This window comes from Lemur catta, chromosome 11 (genome assembly GCF_020740605.2).
Source record: "Lemur catta isolate mLemCat1 chromosome 11, mLemCat1.pri, whole genome shotgun sequence".
Lineage (NCBI taxonomy): Eukaryota > Metazoa > Chordata > Mammalia > Primates > Lemuridae > Lemur > Lemur catta.
This window is the reverse complement of record NC_059138.1, coordinates 88523480-88543336: the sequence shown is the minus strand read 5'-3', so window position 1 is coordinate 88543336 and position 19857 is coordinate 88523480. Positions and strand designations below refer to the sequence as shown.

At 60.1% G+C, this 19857-nt stretch overlaps 1 protein-coding gene across 1 annotated transcript; it reads left to right on the top strand.

Annotated features, from left to right (window-relative positions):
• The first annotated feature begins 1103 nt into the window (after nt 1-1103).
• MYO1G (myosin IG) lies at nt 1104-19454 on the top strand. Its single transcript, XM_045564359.1, has 22 exons — nt 1104-1332; nt 3252-3460; nt 3654-3747; nt 4653-4818; nt 5059-5112; nt 8024-8134; nt 8404-8520; nt 9100-9324; nt 9431-9576; nt 9964-10078; nt 10226-10396; nt 10621-10691; nt 11800-11874; nt 12037-12169; nt 12901-13067; nt 13429-13636; nt 15263-15486; nt 16043-16187; nt 17268-17372; nt 17608-17721; nt 18957-19111; nt 19190-19454. The coding sequence occupies exons 1-22, from the start codon at nt 1238-1240 to the stop codon at nt 19344-19346; spliced, it is 3057 nt and encodes a 1018-aa protein (XP_045420315.1). The 5' UTR covers nt 1104-1237; the 3' UTR covers nt 19347-19454.
• The last annotated feature ends 403 nt before the right edge of the window (nt 19455-19857 follow it).

The following is a 19857-nucleotide window of genomic DNA, read 5'->3' as shown; positions in this document are numbered from 1 at the left end:
GAGATGTTTGAAAGATAATAAACTAGTGCTTGTGAGTACAACACATCCCAAAGGTGGCAGGTGAGTGACAAAAAGTTTGGGAATACCGGAATCTGCCCTTCTGACCTCCCTGTGTGAGGAAGGGTTGAAAGACAGCTGCCCCTTGTCAGCTTGAAGCATGAGAGAGACCTGTCCCAGTCCTCTTAGAGGATGAGAGAGGACTGTCCTAGTCTGCCCTGGGATGAGAGAGATCTTTCCCCAGTCTGCTTTGGAGGATAAGAGAGATGCCCCCATCTGCTCAGAAGATGAGCGAACTGCCTGTCTGCCCGGACGCACTCACCGTGTCAGGGGTGCTGCGTTTGGAGAGAAACCCGAGCCACTCGGGCTACTTCCTAAATGTGCTGTCTCATCTACAAAGCACGACAGCAGGCACCAGGCACCTCTCACAGCTGTAAGGACTGTGCATAAAGGGTTTGTCAGATAAAAGTACAGGGCACAGGACAGTTAGGCCCATGAGGTTCCTCTGCAGGCTGGTCCCACCCAGAAGATGCTCTAGGGGCCTCCGTCCCTCCAAGGGACTGGGGTGGGGAATTGCAGTGTGAGGAGTCCTGAGCCCTGGCCCTTGGCAGGGCCAGACAAGAAGCTTTTCCCATTTATCCCCCAGAGACGCTTCGGAGAATGCTATTGCTGGTTCCCTGCTCCAGAGGCCTGGGCATTAGGATCTTTTTACATTTTTGTATTAAGGTACAACATACATACACAGTGAAATTCATGTCGTGTTCAGTTCTGAGTTGACAGACACATACAGCTGGGTGGCCAAGACCATGTCAAGAAATCTTTCTTTAAAATCCCGCAGGTGGCTCTAACATGCTGCCAGGGTTGGAAACCAACCCACGGAGTCTTGTCTACTGCCTGGGGTAGACGGGAGCTTCCAAAGGAGGCCATCAAGGAACCCTCCAGAGCTGAGGACCCAGGGTCTGGCACCCTGGCCCTGGCATGCAAGCAGATCAGACCTAACGGTCTGTGGCCAGCTGTGGGGCACAGGGACAGGAAGCAGGGCTCAGAGCACCTCGCAGGGAGGGAACAGCAAGTGGGGAAGGCAGCCCCTCCCAGGGCCAGAACCCACTTCCTACTTTACTACAGCACTGGAGGAGGCTGCCAGGGGCTGGGCCTCCCCCGGCCCTCCCCTCCCCTCTGCCCTCCTGCCGGCGGCATAGGAAGGTGAGGCAACCTGGCCTGGGTGTTTCCAGCTGGCAGGATGGAGGACGAGGAAGGCCCGGAGTACGGCAAGCCCGACTTTGTGCTTTTGGACCAAGTGACCATGGAGGACTTCATGAGGAACCTGCAGCTCAGGTAGGCCCAGGGCAGGAGGCGCCCGGCTCCCCTCCTCCAAGGCTCCCCACCCCTCATCCTGGCAGAGACCCAGACACACTGGGCTGAAATGAGCACCTCACAGCACTGCCCCGGCGAGACGGGAGCAGACCAGGAAGCCCCGTCCCCATCAGGGTTGGCCAGTCAGTGCTGGAGCTGCCCCACCCCCACCCCTGCCTCCCACACGGCCCAGGTGCCTTCTGCCCCTTCTTTCCTGCTTGGACAGATGGGCACTGGGCGCTGGGGCCAGGGCTGGGCCCCCCTCCCAGCCCCTTCCCGACAGTTGCTGCTGCTCCCTCCCTGCATCTCCCTCACAGGGCCTGGCCTGAGCCCAGGACTCTGAGATGAAGCAGGCAGTCCCCACCCTGCAGTCCGAAGCATCTCACAGCATTGAGTTGATGCTCGGGTGGGGCACATGCGGTGTCACAGGGCACAGCTGGTAGAAGTGACATCAGAGCCCAATTTGCCATCAAGGGGGGTAGGCAGAGGGCAGGAAGAGCCCAGGAGGTGGGGGCATGGCAGGCACTTCGGGGTGGCCGTGTGGGCAACTGGGCTTCATGCCCTGACTCCCAGGGAGGTGCGGGAGGCGCCTGCCATGTGCTTGGGAAGCTCCCTGGGGAGAGCTTGGGGACCAGGAGCCCCACTAAGCACAGACATCAAGAGGCTGCGAGCCTGACTCAAGGACAGGTGGGCTACACAGGAAGTAAGCTGAGCACTTTGTGTAATCCAAATACTTTGGGAGGCCGAGGCAAGAGCATCACTTAAAGTTAGGACTTCAAGACCAGCCTGAGCAAGAGTAAGACCCCGTCTCTACTAATATGGAAAAATTAGCCGGCATTGTGGGATGCACCTGTAGTCCCAGCTACTCTGGAGGCTGAGGCAGGAGCATCGCTTGAGCCCAGGAGTCTGAGGCTGCAGTGAGATATGATGATGCCACTGCACTCCAGCCTGGGTGACAGAAGGAGACCCTATCTCAAAACAACAAAACAAACAACAATTTATAAAAACCTGAGTTTATGAGACAGTCTCTATCATCTCCGCCTTGATGATGAGGGTGATGAGAGCCCTGAGCCCCAAGAGGTGGGTGACTTGCCCCTGACCACGCAGCTTGTAGGATGGTGAGAGCTGGCCCCAGAACACCCACGTCAGAAGTGGTGGAGAAAGAAAAATCCCACGACGGGGCCACTGGGGGACAGTGTGGGTCCCACACACCAAGGAGAGCTGGCGTCTGAGGGGCAGGCCACCCAGCCCTCACAGGGTGGAAAGGTCAAGAAAAGTGTGAACATAGGCCCCAATGGTGACCAGGTTTTTGAAGAAGTCTGAGGATGTACCAGGGGAGGGGGGGCGGCCACCAGCCACATTCTGGGGGGGCACAAAGACAGCAACAGCAGGTCCTGGGCAATATTGCCCCCACGCCCTCCCTGTCGTCTGGGTGGGGCCGGGCGGGGTCCCCTTCTGTCTGGGTTCCGCCCAGGCCTTGAGACAGGAAACAGCATGAGGCCCCTCCCTCCCCTCCTAGCCGAGCCCTTTCCCTCACCCCGGTCCCCACCGGACCCCACCCCATGAGCCAGCCCTGCCTCTGCCTCACCAGCATGGTCTTGGGCAAGTCTGTCCCCTTCATAAAATGGGTGGTCACCATTCCTGTGACCCCAGGACCCCCATGGAGAGCAGCATGGACCCCAAACTCTACACCAAGGTGGGGGCAGGCTCTGCATGGCTCAGTTCCCCCAGGATGGCACCAGGAAGACTCAAGGTCTACATCACCCCTTCTCCCTTCTCCACTCCCAGCCCCTCAGATGGGAGTGCTGGCTGATGGGCCAGGGCCCAAGGTGGGCTGTGGCCAAAGGCCCATGTGTCCCTTGAGGCCTGTGAGTGCTAAAGCTTGGCCCTGCCGTGTCCAGGTTCGAGAAGGGCCGCATCTACACCTACATCGGCGAGGTGCTAGTGTCCGTGAACCCGTACCAGGAGCTGCCCCTGTACGGGCCCGAGGCCATCGCCAGGTACCAGGGCCGTGAGCTCTACGAACGGCCGCCCCACCTCTATGCCGTGGCCAATGCTGCCTACAAGGCGATGAAGCGCCGATCCAGGGACACCTGCATCGTCATCTCAGGTACCTGCCCCTGCAGCCAGGACCCCCAGCCTCAGCATCCTCGTTCGTAAACATGGGGTGACATTAGAGTATCTGCTGTACCCTGTGTGGCCCCAGGACCCCGCCACACCAGTCCTAGGGGTGGAGTTGGCACAGGGAGCTGGTTGAAGGGGTGCAGGCTGGTTGATTCTGCTGACTCCCGTCTTTCTGGCAGGGGAGAGTGGGGCAGGGAAGACGGAGGCCAGTAAGCACATCATGCAGTACATCGCCGCTGTCACCAACCCGAGCCAGAGGGCCGAGGTGGAGAGGTGAGCTCCAAGGTTCAGCTGCGGGCCTCAGCACAGCCGGGGCTGCAGTGCGGCGGGAAGGGCCTGGCACCGGGAAGCGAGAGACGGGGACTGGAGCCCAGCTCAGGCCAAGTTCAGTGGGCTTGTCCGTCAGGAAGGTTCCAGGTAACTCCAACACACACAGAGGTAAGACAGGCCGACCTGCACGAAGGTCACTGGCTGCCAGCTGGGAGGAGGCGGCAGTGATAGATAGGACATGGAGAAGTGTAGTAGGGCCCAGAGATGCCCGGAATGCCTCCTGGACAGGGCAGTGGGCACCCCACTAGGTATTCCATGGAAGCCTAGAGAAGCTGGCAGGCTCCAGTCAGGACGGCCCAGCATGCCAGGTGGGAGTGTGGGTGACAGCAGGCAACCAGGAAACCAGGGCTGGCCTGTTCGCCGGCTGCTCTCCCTCGGGGGCCTTGCAGAAGCAGCTTCCTGTGTCAGAACCCATTTCTTCCTGTTGAGATGTGACAAGGTGGGGTTCAGAGGGGACAAGCAATGTCAGTTCCCAAGCACACGTGGCAGGTACCACTGCGCACGCCTGCACTGGAGGTCCAAGGCCAACTGGTCAGATCAGCTCCCCAGGCTGTAGCTGAGGCCTGGTAGGGCAGGCGGTGGCCATGAGAGGCAAAGACGTGGGCTTGGTGCCGTACAGGCGCTGTTGAGCACAAGCCAGCCTGGCAAGTGCGTTTCCTAGCGTCTCAGAGGCATGGCCGTCACATAGCCCAGACTCCGCACTGGCGAGGTCGGGCCCTGGCTCCTTCTCAGCCAGCTCCTTTACCCATCCCAAGAGGCTGGGATTTCTGAAAGGAAGACTCCAGCGGGGACCCTATTCTCCAGATGGGAGGTCTTTGCCTTGAGCCCTCACCTCTCTGCCCGCACAGGGTCAAAGACGTGCTGCTCAAGTCTACCTGTGTGCTGGAGGCCTTTGGCAATGCCCGCACCAATCGTAACCACAACTCCAGCCGCTTCGGCAAGTACATGGACATCAACTTTGACTTCAAGGGGGACCCGGTCGGAGGACACATCTACAGCTACCTGCTGGAGAAGGTGGGCAGGTGGGCTGAGGAGATCCCCATGGGGAACACTGGCTGAGACCAATCCCAGGCCTGGGGACCCTGATGCTGCAGGTTAGGCAGCCCAGGCTCTCCCTGTGGCCCTTCTCTGTGCCGGGGTCCCTGTGGCCAGGGCCCTCTGATCTCCAGCCTGCCCTGCATCTGGGAATGCTCAGATAGGGTCCCAACGGGCAGACCCCTTCCCAGGCCTGAGTCCAGCTGCCTCTCTCCTCAGTCTCGGGTCCTCAAGCAACATGTGGGTGAAAGAAACTTCCACGCCTTCTACCAGGTGAGCCAATGAGGGCAGGGGGAGGAGGGAAAATATAGGGTGGGAGAAGAAGCCTGGGCCAACTGGTGACCCTTCCCTCCTACCCCAGTTCCCCCACTGTGCCCCACTGCCCCTCATTAGCCCATGGTCCTCATTCCCTGCCACACACTCCAGCCATCACCCCATGCCCCACAAACAAGAGGGAGTGAGCTCCCTGAGCACAAAAGCAGGATGTCCCTCCATCTGAGACACTTGCAGATGAGGGCTCCCTGGGACACAAATACTGTCTCCATAAAATCTGGGCTCCCTTCTGAGGTAAAGCTCCTTGAGCAAGGGCAGTGTCTCAGGGACTCTGAGCTCCCTATGAGATGGCAGTTCCCCGGGCCAGGGAGTATCTTCACAGACTGGGAGCCCCAGTGCAGTAGTGCTACTGGGACACCGGCAGTACCTATCATCTCTGCGCTCCCCATGAAGATGGGAGCCCCGTCAGAGGAGGGCAGCGTCACCATACACTCTGAGCTCCCCGATTAGATGGGAGCTCCCTGGAACATAGCAGTGTCTTTAGGGACTCTTAGTTCCCTACTGAGATGGGAGCTCCCTGGGACATGGGCAGTGTCTCTACATACCCTGAGCTCTACATAGGTGAAAGTCTCTGGGACACGGGTAGTGTCTTTAAGGACTCTGAGCTTCCTACTGAGGTGGGAGCTCCCTGGGACACAGAGAGTTTCTTTGACAGACTCAGCTCCCGTGAAACGGAGCTCTCTGGGACACTGACGGTGTTCCTACAGTCTCTGAGCTCCCCACTGCCGTGAGAGCTCCCTGAGACTCCAGCATTGTCTCCAATGACCCTGCCCTCCCCACTGAGGTGGGAGCCCCCTGGGACATGGGCAGTGCCTTTATGGACTCCGAGCTCACCTTGTGGTAAGAGCTCCCTGAGACATGAGTGGTGTCTCTACAGACTCCGAGCTCCCCATGAGATGGGAGCTCCCTGGGATGCGGGCAGGGTGTCCACAAACTGTGAGCTTCCCACAGAAGTGGGGGATTCCTGGGACACGGAGTTGTTCCACAGACTCTGAGCCTCCATGCAATGGAGCTCTCTGAGACACGGACAGTATCTTTAAGGACTCTGAGCTTCCCACTGAGGTGGGACACGGATGGTGTCGCCACAGACTCTGGGCTCCCTCTGAGGTAAGTGCTCCCTGTGGAGACTCAGGCAGCATCTCCAAGTACTCCAAGCTCCACACTGAGGTGAAAGCTCTCTGGGACACAGGCAGTGTCACTATGGACTCTGAGCTCCCCACAGTGGGAGCTTCGTGGGACACAGGCAGTGTTTCCACAGCCTCTGAGCTCCCGCTGAAGTGGAGCTCCCTGGGACTCCTGCAGGGTCTCCACAGACTCTTACCTCCCCACTGATTTGGGAGCTTGTGGGACATTGGCAGTGCCTCCACGGACTCTGAGCTCTCCATGAGCTGGGAGCTCTCTGGGATGTGACCTAGGTGCCCCCCACTGAGGTGGGAATTCTCTGCGACACATGGAGTGTTTTCACAGACTCTGAGCTTCCAAGAAACAGAGTTCCCTGACACAGACAATGTCTTGAAAGACTCTGAGTTCCCTACTGAGGTGGGAGCTCCCGAGAACAGGGGCAGTGTCTCCACAGACCTGGGGCTGCACACTTACATGGGAACTCCCTCGAACATAGGCAGAGTCTCCACAGACTCTGGGCTGCCCACTCAGGTGGCAGCACTCTCAGAGACAGACAGTGCCTCTACCCACTCTGAGCTCCCCCTCGAGGTAAGAACTCCCTGGGACAGGGGCTGTGTCTCCACAGACTCTGGCTCCAACTGAAGCAGAGCTCCATGGAACATGGACAGTGTCTCCACGAACTCTGATCTCCCCACTAAGATGGGAGCTCCCTGAGACACGGGCAATGTCACCAAGAACTCTGAACTCCCCCTGTGGTAAGAGCTACCTGGGACACAGGAAGTGTCTACACCACTCTTCTATGAAGTGATTATCCCTGGGCCATGGGCAGTGTCTCCACAGCCTTTGAGCTCCCACTGAAGTGGAGGTCTCTGGGACTCCTGCAGGATCTCCACAGACTTTCCACCCCACTGGCGTGGGACCTTTTAAGTTTCGCGTGGAGTCTCCATGGAGTCTGAGCTCCCAGTGAGGTGGGAGTTAATAGGACAAAGGCCGTGTCTCCACAGACTCTGAGCTCCCCAGGAGTCTGTGTCTAGGGCAATGTCTGCAGGAAATCGGAGCTCCCCCCTCAGGTGGGAAGTCTCTGGGACACAGGCAGTGTCTCCATAGACTCTGAGCTCTCTTCTGAGGTATGGGCTCCCTGAGACAGGGGCAGTGTGTCTTCCGACTCTGATGCCCCCACTGAGGTGGGTGCTCACTAAGGCAGGGATGGGGTCTCCATGGACTTAAGCTCTTCAGTGAGGTGGAGCTCCTTGGACATGGGCAGTTTCTCCAGGAACTCTGTGTTCCCGCTGAAGTGGGGCTCCCTAGGACTCTGGCAGGATCTCCACACTCTTGCCTCCCCATTCATATGGGAGATCTGGGGACACAGGCGTTGTCTCCAGGGACTCTGAGTTCCCCATGAGGTGGGGTCTCCCTGGGTCTAGGGCAATGTCTTCACAGAATCTGAGCTCCCCATTGAGACGAGGTCTGGGAATAGGGGCAGAATAGGGGCAGTGTCTTCCCAGTGGACTCTTTGCTCCCCCTGAAGTGGGGCTCCTTTGACATGGGTGGTTCTTCACGGTCTCTGACCCACTGAACTGGGAGTTCACTGGCTCACTGCGTTTGTTGGTTCGATGCTGGAAGGAAGATCATGTCTGTTTGTTCTCCTGCCTCTGGCAGGGAGGTGAAAGGTGAGAGGGGGGGTCTTGGGAGCTTATTCATCTAACTAAGGGATCTCTTTGTCCTCTAGTTGCTGAGGGGCAGTGAGGACAAGGAGCTGCATGAACTGCACTTGGAAAGAAACCCTGCTGTGTACAATTTCACACGCCAGGGAGCTGGACTCAGCATGGGTGTGCACAGTGTGAGTGTGAGAGGCATGGGGGGCTCAAACTGGGCTTAGTTTCAGGGTCCTGAGTGTGGTGGCAGGGAATGGGCAGCAATCAGCACAGGCCAGGATGATGTGAGCCACGCAGGTGAGTGGGGAGGGTGCTCAGGCTGGAGGGAAAATGGTTCAGGGAGGGGTCAGGGTGCAGGGGTGAGCAGGTGCCTGGGACAGAAGAATCAGGGGTGAGGGAGGGCAGGTGTTCTGGGCCCAGTGTGGCTTGGGGCAGTGAACTCCCTCTCCCCCAGGCCTTGGACAGTGATGAGAGGAGCTACCGAGCAGTGACCGAGGCCATGAGGGTCATCGGCTTCAGTCCTGAGGAGGTGGCATCCGTGTATCGCATCCTGGCTGCCATATTGCACCTGGTGAGGCTGGCTCCGAGGGCCTGGGAGGACGACCACCCCACAGGGGCTTCCTGGCTGGAGTCCCTGCAGGGAGGAGGAGACTAGTCCCAGATACCTCCGTGATGTGGCTGAGCTGACTCCCGCCCTAAGGAAGCTGAGTTGCTTGGGCGTGCCTGTGTCAGCGTCTGGTGGAGCGCCCTTTGTTAGGGCCAGAGCTGCTGGGCACAGTAAAAGCGAGCATCGTGCAGACTGCCTCTAAGTGCAGTCGTGGGTGAGCTTGTGGCTCATCATGCAGCGCCACTTGGCCACAGTTCTCTGAGTGGCACAAGGAGTAAGTAGTGCAGAGCTTCTGCCACTGCTGAGGGGATGCAATGGGGTCCTTCACACATCGTTTGGATGTGAGGCCTTGGCAAAGGCTCTGATGTGCCCTTGACCTCCTCATCTCTGGCTGTGTCTGCACCCGTGGTGACCAGCCAGGAGCTGGGCCCCACCATGTCCACGTCCCCTGTCTCCCTTCCTCCTCCCCGTTCAAATCCATCCAGGCTCCTTTGTCCAAGGAGTCCGAGGAGCCTGGACTGTTTATGGTTCCCCCATCACCAGGGAAACATCGAGTTCGTGGAGACGGAGGAGGATGGGGGTCAGAAGGACGGCCTGGCGGTGGCTGAGGAGGCACTGGTGGACCACGTGGCTGAGCTGACGGCCACGCCCCGGGACCTGGTGCTCCGCTCCCTGCTGGCTCGCACTGTGGCCTCGGGAGGCAGGGAGCTCATAGAGAAGGGCCACACTGCGGCGGAGGCCAGCTACGCCCGGGACGCCTGTGCCAAGGTACTCCGGGGCAGGCAGAGGGAGGGAAACCCAGGTGGCCTTTGCAGTGGGGGCTGCGGGGGGACCAGGCCATCTGCAGCAAAACGCAGTGTGCTCCTGCCCCCAGGCTGTGTACCAGCGGCTGTTTGAGTGGGTGGTGGACAGGATCAACAGCATCATGGAAGCTCGGGACCGGGACCCTCGGCGTGATGGCAAGGACACAGTCATCGGCGTGCTGGACATCTACGGCTTTGAAGTGTTCCCTGTCAACAGGTGGGTCCCCACCTCTGATGTCCAGCTTGTGTGGCCACTTAGTCCCAGGCAGTTCACTGGGGCTGGGAGGCAGGAATGTCTGAGTTTGTCCTGGTCCCTGGGCCCCAAGGCCCATGCCCCTCAAGCCTGCCTTGGCTGTACCCCCCAGCTTTTGGTGCCTTGATGGAAGGCAAAATTACGGGGCTCACTTCTCCGGGCTGTGACCCAAGTCCACCAGATCATGCCTGCCAGAGGTGGTGTAGGGTGTGTAATCCACAGGGAAGCCATGCGAGGTCCTGGCACCAGACCCCTCAGTGAGCATCAGGGGAGCCTTTAGGGGAGGCACTATCTAGTACCGCTCGCTCCACAAGAGTGACAGCCCCTCTGAAAGGCCATGCCCTCCCCCAGCTTCGAGCAGTTCTGCATCAACTACTGCAACGAGAAGCTGCAGCAGCTCTTCATCCAGCTCATCCTGAAGCAGGAGCAGGAGGAGTATGAGCGCGAGGGCATCACCTGGCAGAGTGTGAGCACCGCGGCCTGGAGGGGGTGTCAGGAGCCCCTGTGAGGAGGGGCCCCCCGGGTTGGCCTGGTGGGTGCAGAGTGAGGGGTGGCAGAGGGGAAGTGGCTGGGAGGGCCTCGGGAGCCTCCCTGCTGGCTGCCTCCACCCCAGGTCGAGTACTTCAACAACGCCACCATCGTGGACCTGGTGGAGCGGCCCCACCGTGGCATCCTGGCTGTGCTGGACGAGGCCTGCAGTGCCGCGGGCACCATCACCGACCGCATCTTCCTGCAGACCCTGGACACGCACCACCGCCACCACCCACACTACACCAGCCGCCAGGTGCCCCCAGCTATCCGGCACTGGCACGGTGGGCTGGTGGGATCTGCCCTGCAGGCACCATGCTGCCTTTGGCTTGTGGGCCTGGGCGGGGACCCAGCTTTAGCGCCATTGTCTTCACTGTGGTGGGCTTCTCTGCCCCAGCGGGATGGAGGCAGCACTACCTCCTCCTGCAGACCCCCACATACATACACCTTCTGTGACTTGGCCTTGGCCTGTCCCCACAGCTCTGCCCCACAGACAAGACCATGGAGTTTGGCCGAGACTTCCGGATCAGGCACTACGCAGGGGATGTCACGTAAGGAGCTCTCTCCCTCCTGGGCCTTCCCATGGGGCACCGTTGCATGCATCATGGGGCAGGAGCACCCCAGGGGAATGTCCAGGAGGCAGGATGTCGTTGCCTCTTCTACCAGCCCTGTCCCTTTAAGACACTGACAACTTGCCCGTCACCAGATTCACGAGTGAAGTGCAGCAACCCCTGGTTGCATTCATCCGGTCACCTTTAACAGATAGATACTCACGTCTAATGTCTGGGCCCTACCCCATTCCAGCATCTGCTGGGGAGAAACTGCAGGCTGGCAAGATCGGGGTGCAGGGGGCAGAGGGGGCCAAGATTCTGCATTTCTAACAAGCTCCTGGGTGAGCCCTCGCTGTGTCCTACGACGACGCTCTGAGTACAAAGGCATGAGGTGTCCTTCAGAGATTGTCACAGCGATGATTATGTGTTGCTCCCCTCGTCCCAGAGCAATTTGAGGTGACTCACAGAGAGGTACAAGTGCCTCATCTGAACTTCTCAAGGAGAGGAAATAGATTAGACAATAGAGACAAAGTATTCAGATGTCAGATCCACTCACAAAAACCTGTTAATAAAAATCAGAGTCTTTACAGGTGGAGCCAAGACTTGGCACTGCGCTTTCTAGCGGTGCGAGAACCAGGCAGTGACTCTGAGGCTCTCAGTGCCCACAGATTAAAATGGACCCAAGACTCAGGAGTTCCTGGTCATAACTGTGGTCACTGATATTTATCAAAGCTCAGTAGGTACTGTTCCAAGCACAGTTCCAAGTACACTGAGGCACAGAGAGGTTGAGTGGCTCACCCAAGGTCACAAAGCATGCACGTGGGAGAGCCAGGACTCGGTGCTAGGACATTTGACTTCAGACCTGAGGGCCTAACCACTCAATTCGTCTTCCAGGAGAGAAGTTTCTCCCGAGTGAGGGAGTCTTAGGTGATGAATGAGAAAGCAGGTGTGCAGGGAAGGGGAGGGGAGCCAGGCAGCAGGGGGAGAGAGACCGTCTAGAACAGAGCAGGGGAGGAGAGTGGGGCCTTCTGGGGGTTGTCAGCGCTCTGAGGGGCCCAGAAGCCCCCGCCCTAGCTGCCCTCCCCTCATGGGCCCTGGCCTCTGGCAGGTACTCTGTGGAGGGCTTCATTGACAAGAACAGAGACTTCCTCTTCCAGGACTTCAAGCGGCTGCTGTACAACAGGTGAGCACAGCTAGCTGAGCGTGTGGGCACCGGAGGCCAGGGCCTCAGGGCCTTCAGAGACCCTGGGGTCTGACCCCACCCCCGCACCTGACCAGTGGAGAGCCTGAGGCTCAAAGCTAAGGTTGGGGTGGGTGAGGCTGGGCATGACACTTATGTCTGCAGCACGGACCCCACCCTACGGGCGATGTGGCCGGAGGGGCAGCAGGACATCACAGAGGTGACCAAGCGCCCCCTGACAGCTGGCACACTCTTCAAGAACTCCATGGTGGCTCTGGTGGAGAACCTGGCCTCCAAGGTACACCTCACCCCTACTCCAGCCCTGCGGGATCCTTCCCTCTGTGCCTTGAGTACCGAGTAGGGCCCCTAACCACCTCTGCACATCTTGGGAGCTGGGGGGAGGTCTTGTCCTGTCTATGTGAGCCACATCTGCTCCAGCTGGGGCCCCCACCCACTGCACAGGCTAGATGTGGGGGCTCAGGGGCTGGGCCGAGGCTTGATCAGTCACTGAGAACGCAGCCAGATTCGAACCCAGCCTTCCTCTCACCCCACTGTCTCTTGGGCAGGGAGAGGCCAGGGGAGACCCTGCTAGAAGCTTGGCTTGGCCCAGCCCAGCTCCTGCCAAGAGCCAGGGGCTCTTCTGGCAGCTGGGGGCAGAGGGACAGGAAACTGGCACTAGCTTTCTTCGGGAGCTTTGTACCCAAAGACAGAGGGGGAACCGGGTCAGGGGGACATGGGAGGACGGGTTTAACAATGGAACATCCAGAGACGTCAGCCCCTCTCGGAAGGAGAAAGGAAGGAGAGAGGGTGAGGCCTGTTCCTGCTCTGCCTGGGCCGGAGACCGGCTCTGGGCCCGGCCTCCTCACTGGCCCTGCCCTGGCGCTCTGGGCTTCCAGGGCCCTGTTCTGCTGTGATTTCCCTTGTCCCCAACTCTCCTCCTGGCCTGGGACATTGGGGGTCGGAGAAGCCCCCGGCTTGGGGCAGGGCCCACAGTGCTTGGGCCCCTCCAAGTCCCCTCTGTCCCCACAGGAGCCCTTCTACGTCCGTTGCATTAAGCCCAACGAGGACAAGGTGGCCGGGAAGCTGGACGAGGACCACTGTCGCCACCAGGTTGCATACCTGGGACTGCTGGAGAATGTGAGGGTCCGCAGGGCTGGCTTCGCCTCCCGCCAGCCCTACTCTCGGTTCCTGCTCAGGTACTGGCACCCGACGCCCATGGCTCCGTGGGCTGGATCCCGGGGCGGAGTCTGAGGAGTAGGAGCGGAGGGTCCCTAAACAGCACTTCACAGACATCCACACAAGGGAGAGCCGGCACGCTGCTGGGCTCAGGACACCAAAATGTCTGTGAGGATGTGTAGGAGGACATGTATGTGGGAGGACATGCGTGTGGGAGGACACACATGAACACAGGTGTCATGGCTGCTCCTGGAGCATACCGGGAGGATTTCAGCCCCAGGGCTCTCAGCACCCTCCCGTCTCCCAGGGGTGAGGTGGGCAGGGCAGGCCCATGCTCCCTTCCCAAGGCCTGGCCTCCACTACCCTATCCTGTGGTGACAGGTACAAGATGACCTGTGAGTACACGTGGCCCAACCACCTGCTGGGCTCCGACAAGGCGGCCGTGGGAGCCCTCCTGGAGCAGCATGGGCTTCAGGGCGATGTGGCCTTTGGCCACAGCAAACTGTTCATCCGCTCACCCCGGACGCTGGTCACGCTGGAGCAGAGCCGAGCCCGCCTCATCCCCATCATTGTGCTGCTGCTGCAGAAGGTGCAAGGGGGGAGGGAAGGGACACGGGGTGGGGGGCGCATGCGCTCCAGGGGGGCCACAAGCACACTTACAAGTTCCACAGGAGTCTCTGCTTGACGGAGACAGGCCAGGATTGAAACTGACTTAAGCAAAAAGCATGGATGCAGTTGAGGCACAATCATCCTGTGGCTACCAGCTTCAGGCCTGGTTGGATCCAGGTGCTCAGAACAAGGTTTTCAGGTGCTCCATCTCTCCTGCCCTCCTTCTTTCCTTCTAACTATTCATTATGAAAAACTTCAGACCTGGAGAAGAGTATCCAGCATGGTGTATAATCTCCCACACTCCACTGCCCAGCTTCCACCGGGTCACCTCAGAGCCAGTATGGCTGTGTATAGAGGCCGGCACCTCTATCCCAGCAAACTATTGCAACCATAATCATTTCAGTATGCATTTCCACAGGATAGGGATTCTTTCCCTTCTCCTTGTAACTTTTTATTTTGGAACAATTCAAACCTACAGAAAAGTTTAAATAAGCTGTTCACCTGGATTGCTGCCAGGGTGCTTCTTCCTTGCCTCCCCACTCTGTTTCTCTCTGTCTCTCTCTCTCTCTGTGTCTGTCTCTGTCTCTCCCTCTCTCTCTGTCTCTCTCTGTACACACACATACATACATGTATCTATGAATGTTTTTCCTAAACCATATAAAGCCATGACACCCCTTAATACCTCAGCAGGTACAAGAACAAGGACATGCTCCTTTGTAACCATGTTAACATTAGCACATTCAAGAAACTTAACACTGATAAAATAATAACCTACATATCTGAGCATCTGATGTGTAGGCCATATTCACATGTCCACAGTGGTCCCACCACTACCCATCACATCTTCTAGAAGTCCAGGATCCCATCAGCGATCACACCCTGCGACTGCCGTTACCTCTGCCGTCTGCTCTAACACACAGGGGCTGTACAGCACCGCCATCCTAGTTTAGAAAACTCAGACTACTTGTTGCTGTCAATTCCCAGTCAGTGCTCAGACTTCCCCAATTGTCTCAGGATGGTTTTCTCGGTCTGTTGAGCTCAGGGTCCATACACTGTGGCCCATTGCTGTATCGCTGAAGTCTGTTTAAATCTGTGGGTCCACCAACGGCCTACCTTGCAGGGTTTCCAGTCTGGGTTTTGATGGTCGCATTCTTGGGGTATCCCCTTGTCTTGGGATATCCTGGGAGTTGGAGACTAAATCTATACCAGGCCAGATTCCAGGTAGACTCGTTAGCAGTTGCCCTTGCAGGTGGGAAACCACCTTCATCTGTCCCTACCTCTCTTCTCATGTGAGCTTTCTCCCTGGGGGGACTTGAGGGTCCCCACTGGTGCCAGATCCCAGCTTTAAAAGCCTGGAACAGGCAAGCAACTCCTTCCCAAGAGTCTGCAGAGCTTGGGCAGGGCTCCCCTGGCATAGCTGGCCACATGCCCACCCAGGAACCAACCACCAGCCAGGCGGGCATGGCTCCTGGGAGCCAGGGGGTGGGTCAGCCTCCCTGGAGACACGCAGGGGGTGCTCCCTAAAGGCTTAGGATCAGGGTTGGGGTTAGGAGGCCAGGGCCTGGCTGGGCCTGACTGTGGGTCCCATCCCTCCCGGCCCACCCAGGCTTGGCGGGGCACCTTGGCAAGGCGGCGCTGCCGGCGGCTGAGAGCTGTGTACACCATCATGCGCTGGTTCCGGAGGCACAAGGTGCGCGCTCACCTGGTTGAGCTGCAGCGGCGATTCCAGGCTGTGCGGCAGCCCCCGCTCTACGGCCGCGACCTTGTGTGGCCGCCACCGCCCGCTGTGCTGCAGCCTTTCCAGGACACCTGCCACGCGCTCTTCTGCAGGTACTACCCGAGCACGCCACGCTTTCCCGCTCAGCTGGCAGCCACTGACGACCTCCACCGGTCGTCCTGGCCCCACAGTGCCCAGCTGGGGGACACGCCAGCCCCCTTGATAGGTGGGAAGGCGGTGGCTGTGCCACATTAGCTGACTGTCCACATCCCACAGTTGGTGGCAGAGCCCTGACCGTCCTGAGCACTGTGCTGGGCATTTGAGGTCTAGAGCCGCAGCCTGCAGGGGGCGGGTGGCCATTCGGGGCTGGGGAGTGGAGGGACTCTGCATTTGAGCGTGCCCTGAGGGCTGAGCAGGAGTTCTCCAGAAGGAGGGCCCAGAGGAAACAGTGTGCTCAGAACAGGAGGGTGTTGGGCAGCTGCAGGTCTCGGGGTCACTTTCTAGCAACAAGCATTAAGCTCAAGGGGCTGAGACCAGAGAGGCCAGCAGAGGTTGGGCCACGACACCAGGGCAGCCGGCACCAGGCAAGGCTCAGCATCCTCCTGGGGGAAGGGGCGTGGGGGAGCATTAACGCACAGGGCTTCCGTCTCACTGCCCACCCTCTCCCAGGTGGCGGGCCCGGCAGTTGGTAAAGAACATCCCCCCTTCAGACATGGCTCAGATCAAGGCCAAGGTGGCTGCCATGGGGGCCCTGCAGGGGCTGCGACAGGACTGGGGCTGTCGGCGGGCCTGGGCCCGAGACTACTTGTCTTCTGTGAGTGCCGGGTGGGCCCGGGGCTACTGAGGGGACGTGGGCTGCTGGTGGGGGCTCCAGGCTAACACCTCCTGGGTGCCCTCAGACCTCCTCTCTCAGGCCTGGGGTGGTCTGTCCTGTTGACTCTGCCCCTCAGTCCCCACCCCTCTCCCTAAGAGTTCATCCCTGAGGTTCAAGGGCTTTCACCTGGCCCCGTCTGCCTAGGTTTCCCTGGCCAGCTCTCAACCTCTCCACCCTAGCCCTGCATTCTGTGCCCCCCACCACGTTCTCAGGTACAGCCATCCCCCCCATGTTCTCAGGTACAGCCATCCCCCCCATGTTCTCAGGTACAGCCGTCTCTCCCGTGTTCTCAGGTACAGCCGTCCCCCCCATGTTCTCAGGTACAGCCGTCCCCCCCGTGTTCTCAGGTACAGCCGTCCCCCCCGTGTTCTCAGGTACAGCTGTCCCCCCGTGTTCTCAGGTACAGCTGTCCCCCCGTGTTCTCAGGTACAGCCGTCCCCCCGTGTTCTCAGGTACAGCCGTCCCCCCCCCGTGTTCTCAGGTACAGCCGTCCCCCCGTGTTCTCAGGTACAGCCGTCCCCCCGTGTTCTCAGGTACAGCTGTCCCCCCCGTGTTCTCAGGTACAGCTGTCCCCCCGTGTTCTCAGGTACAGCTGTCCCCCCGTGTTCTCAGGTATAGCTGTCCCCCCACGTTCTCAGGTGCAGCCCCCCAGCCAGTCACTCTCCAACTTCAGCAGTGAGCAGCTTCTGTCTGAGGGGACATGACCCCACCTGGCCCTGCCCTCTGGAGAGGCTCTATCCAGAACGCCACAGGTCCAGGCGTGGGCTGGAGGAGCAGTGGCCTGTGGGGATGGGGGTGGAGCACAGGAAGGGTGGGCCTCAGTTGCAGCCTCGAACATCAAAGTGGGTGGTCTGTGCCCTCGGCCCTCGTGGCACCCAGCACTGCTTAGCCAGTGCACACGTCCGTGACTCAGTTTCCTGAGGCCAAGGGTAGCTGTGCTCACTCATGGAGAGCTGCCATCAATGCAGTGTTGTCCAAAGCCTCCATCCCAGGCCTCCCCTCCCCTCCACCTGTCCTCAGGCCACGGACAATCCCACAGCATCCAGCCTGTTTGCTCAGCGACTGAAGACGCTTCAGGACAAGGACGGCTTCAGGGCTGTGCTCTTTTCCAGCCACGTGCGCAAGGTTAGAGGCTGGTGCGGGGGAAGCTGGGGGTACAGGTGAGGGGGCCCCTCAGGAGAGACTGTAGGCAGCCCCAGCCCAGGCCCAGCTGCTCCTGAAACTTCCGAAACCATCAGCTCCAGCCCAGTCAGTGAGGAGAGGACCCGGGGAGGGAGGTGGGAGGGACGACTGTGGCCTGCGGGCCCGGGCGGGTGACAGGAGGGCGGCACCAGCCTGGACCCGGCCCCTTCTCCCACAGGTGAATCGCTTCCACAAGTGCCGGGACCGGGCCCTCCTGCTCACAGACCGGCACCTGTACAAGCTGGAGCCCGCCCGGCAGTACCGCGTGATGCGGGCCGTGCCCCTCGACACGGTGAGCACCAGGCGGGGCGGGGGAGGGCGCACGTGTGGAGCGTCTGTGAGGGGCACTGCCGCGCTGAGGGAGCCCTGTCCCAGCCTCCTCCCGTGCCGCCTACCTGTGATGGTCCGGCGCATCCCACAGCTCAGCTGGCGGCGGCAGCCCTGCAGAACACCCTGCGGGGCCTCCCGCTGCCCACAGCGCGGAGGGTCTGGCCCTTCAAGCCTCACCTCTCGGCTGCCTCAGGCACCCACACTCTCACGTCCAGCCAAGCCAAATGGCCCCTCTCCCCACCTGTGCCCATCTGGGGTCTCCTGCCTGGGCATGAGGGGCCACCGAGCCCCGGCCGCGTGTCCAGTGCCGCCTGCGGGATCTCGCCCTGTCTCTCTTCTGCCCGCTGCGGGGATCTGGGGCCACGTGCTCCCTTGCGTGGCAGCTCGATTCCCACAGATTCCTTTCCCACAGGACAGGGAGCAGCCTGGGGCAGGGATCCGGGCTGGACTCCCTCTGGGTGTCCCACGCTGTCTGGGGTCCTACAGCTGCCAGAGTAGAAGGGGCTGTTGGCGCCGAGCTGTCTGATACAGCAGCTGAGGGCCAGTGTGGCTGTTTGCGTGTAATTAAAGTGAAATAAAACTAAAAACTCAGGCCAGGGACGGTGGTTCCCACCTGTAATCCTAGCAATTTGGGAGGCCGAGGTGGGAGGATCCTTTGAGGCCAGGAGTTCAAAATCAGCCTGGGCAATTACGAGACCCCGTCTCTACAAAAAATAAAAAATGTAGCCGGGTGCAGTGGCACCGCCTGTAGTTCCAGCTACGAGGGAGGCTGAGGCAGGAAGATCGCTTAAGCCCATGAGTTGAAGGCTGCAGTGAGCTATGATGAGGCCGCTGCGCTCCAGTTTGGGCAACAGAGTGAGACCCTGTCTCAAAAAAAAAAAAAAAGAAAAGAAAAGAAAAGAAAAGAAAACCTAAAAACCTAGCCACAGGGGCTCAGGGTCTGCCCTGTTGGACAGCAAGGATCTAGAATCACTCATCAAGGCAGAAAGTCCTACTGTGTGGCTCCTTGCTCAACTTTCCCCTTTGTCAGCAGGGACCAGAATGGGAAGGGAGGTGGAGGAGGGGCGGGGACGCGGTGTGGGAGGGGGGCTGGGGAGGAGCTTGTGGGGTAGTTTCCAGAGGCAGGGGGCAGGGGGCAAGTTTGGCGGGCTGGGCTGCGGTCCTGGGGCTGCACCCTAACCCCATCTCCCTGCTCAGGTGACAGGGCTGAGCGTGACCAGCGGGCGGGACCAGCTGGTGGTGCTGCACGCCCGCGGCCAGGACGACCTGGTGCTGTGCCTGCACCGCTCGCGGCCGCCTCTGGACAACCGCGTCGGGGAGCTGGTGGGCGTGCTGGCCGCGCACTGCCAGGGGTGAGTCGGAGTTGGGCCGGGCGCAGGTGGGGCACGGGGACCCGTCAACGGCCGCCCTGACCCCTCCTCCTGCTGCAGGGAGGGCCAGCCCCTGGAGGTCCGCGTCTCCGACTGCATCCCGCTGAGCCAGCGCGGCGCCCGGCGCCTCGTCTCGGTGGAGCCCAGCCCGGAGCAGCCGGAGCCCGACTTCCGCTGCGCCCGCGGCACCTTCACCCTCCTGTGGCCGAGCCGCTGAGCCAGCCCGTCTGCCTAGCTCCAAGTCCCCGCACCTGGCGAGGCCACACAGACGGTGGCAGCCTAGTCACCCTGCCCCAGAGTTCACACAATAAAGATGCTGAGTCTGCGCAGTGCGGCAGGTGCCTGGGTGGGAAGAGCTGTCCCTCCCATCCCACATGGAGGGGGCCTCTAGCCACCCACGGTGTGGCTCAGCCTGTGCTGCCCTGCCTGGGCCCAGGACCATCCAGGGTCCCCTGCTCACCCCCTGGGATTACCCAACTGGAGGAGGCCTGGAGCCCAGTCTGGGGTGGGGTGGCAAGACCTGGTCCTCAGGCGCAGCCCAGGGACAGGAGCGGTGATTTAAGAGGAAGCCTTCTGCCCCAAAAGCAATGCCCTTTGTGCCCTGCACTGCCGCGGCAGGCCTCTGACCCTCTCCAGCCCTCCCCACAGGGTTGGTGTCCTAGGATCACCTTTGGGCAGGGCTGGGGGAGCACACCTGGGGACACAGAGCAGCCCTGAGGGCTGTCATG

Excerpts from the sequence above, each read along its gene's own strand:
- MYO1G (XM_045564359.1), top strand. The coding sequence starts at position 1,238 with ATGGAGGACGAGGAAGGCCCGGAGTACGGCAAGCCCGACTTTGTGCTT. Across the intron at positions 8,521-9,099 it reads TGGCTGCCATATTGCACCTG|GGAAACATCGAGTTCGTGGA; the intron begins GTGAGGCTGGCT and ends CCCCATCACCAG. Across the intron at positions 10,079-10,225 it reads AGGGCATCACCTGGCAGAGT|GTCGAGTACTTCAACAACGC; the intron begins GTGAGCACCGCG and ends CCTCCACCCCAG.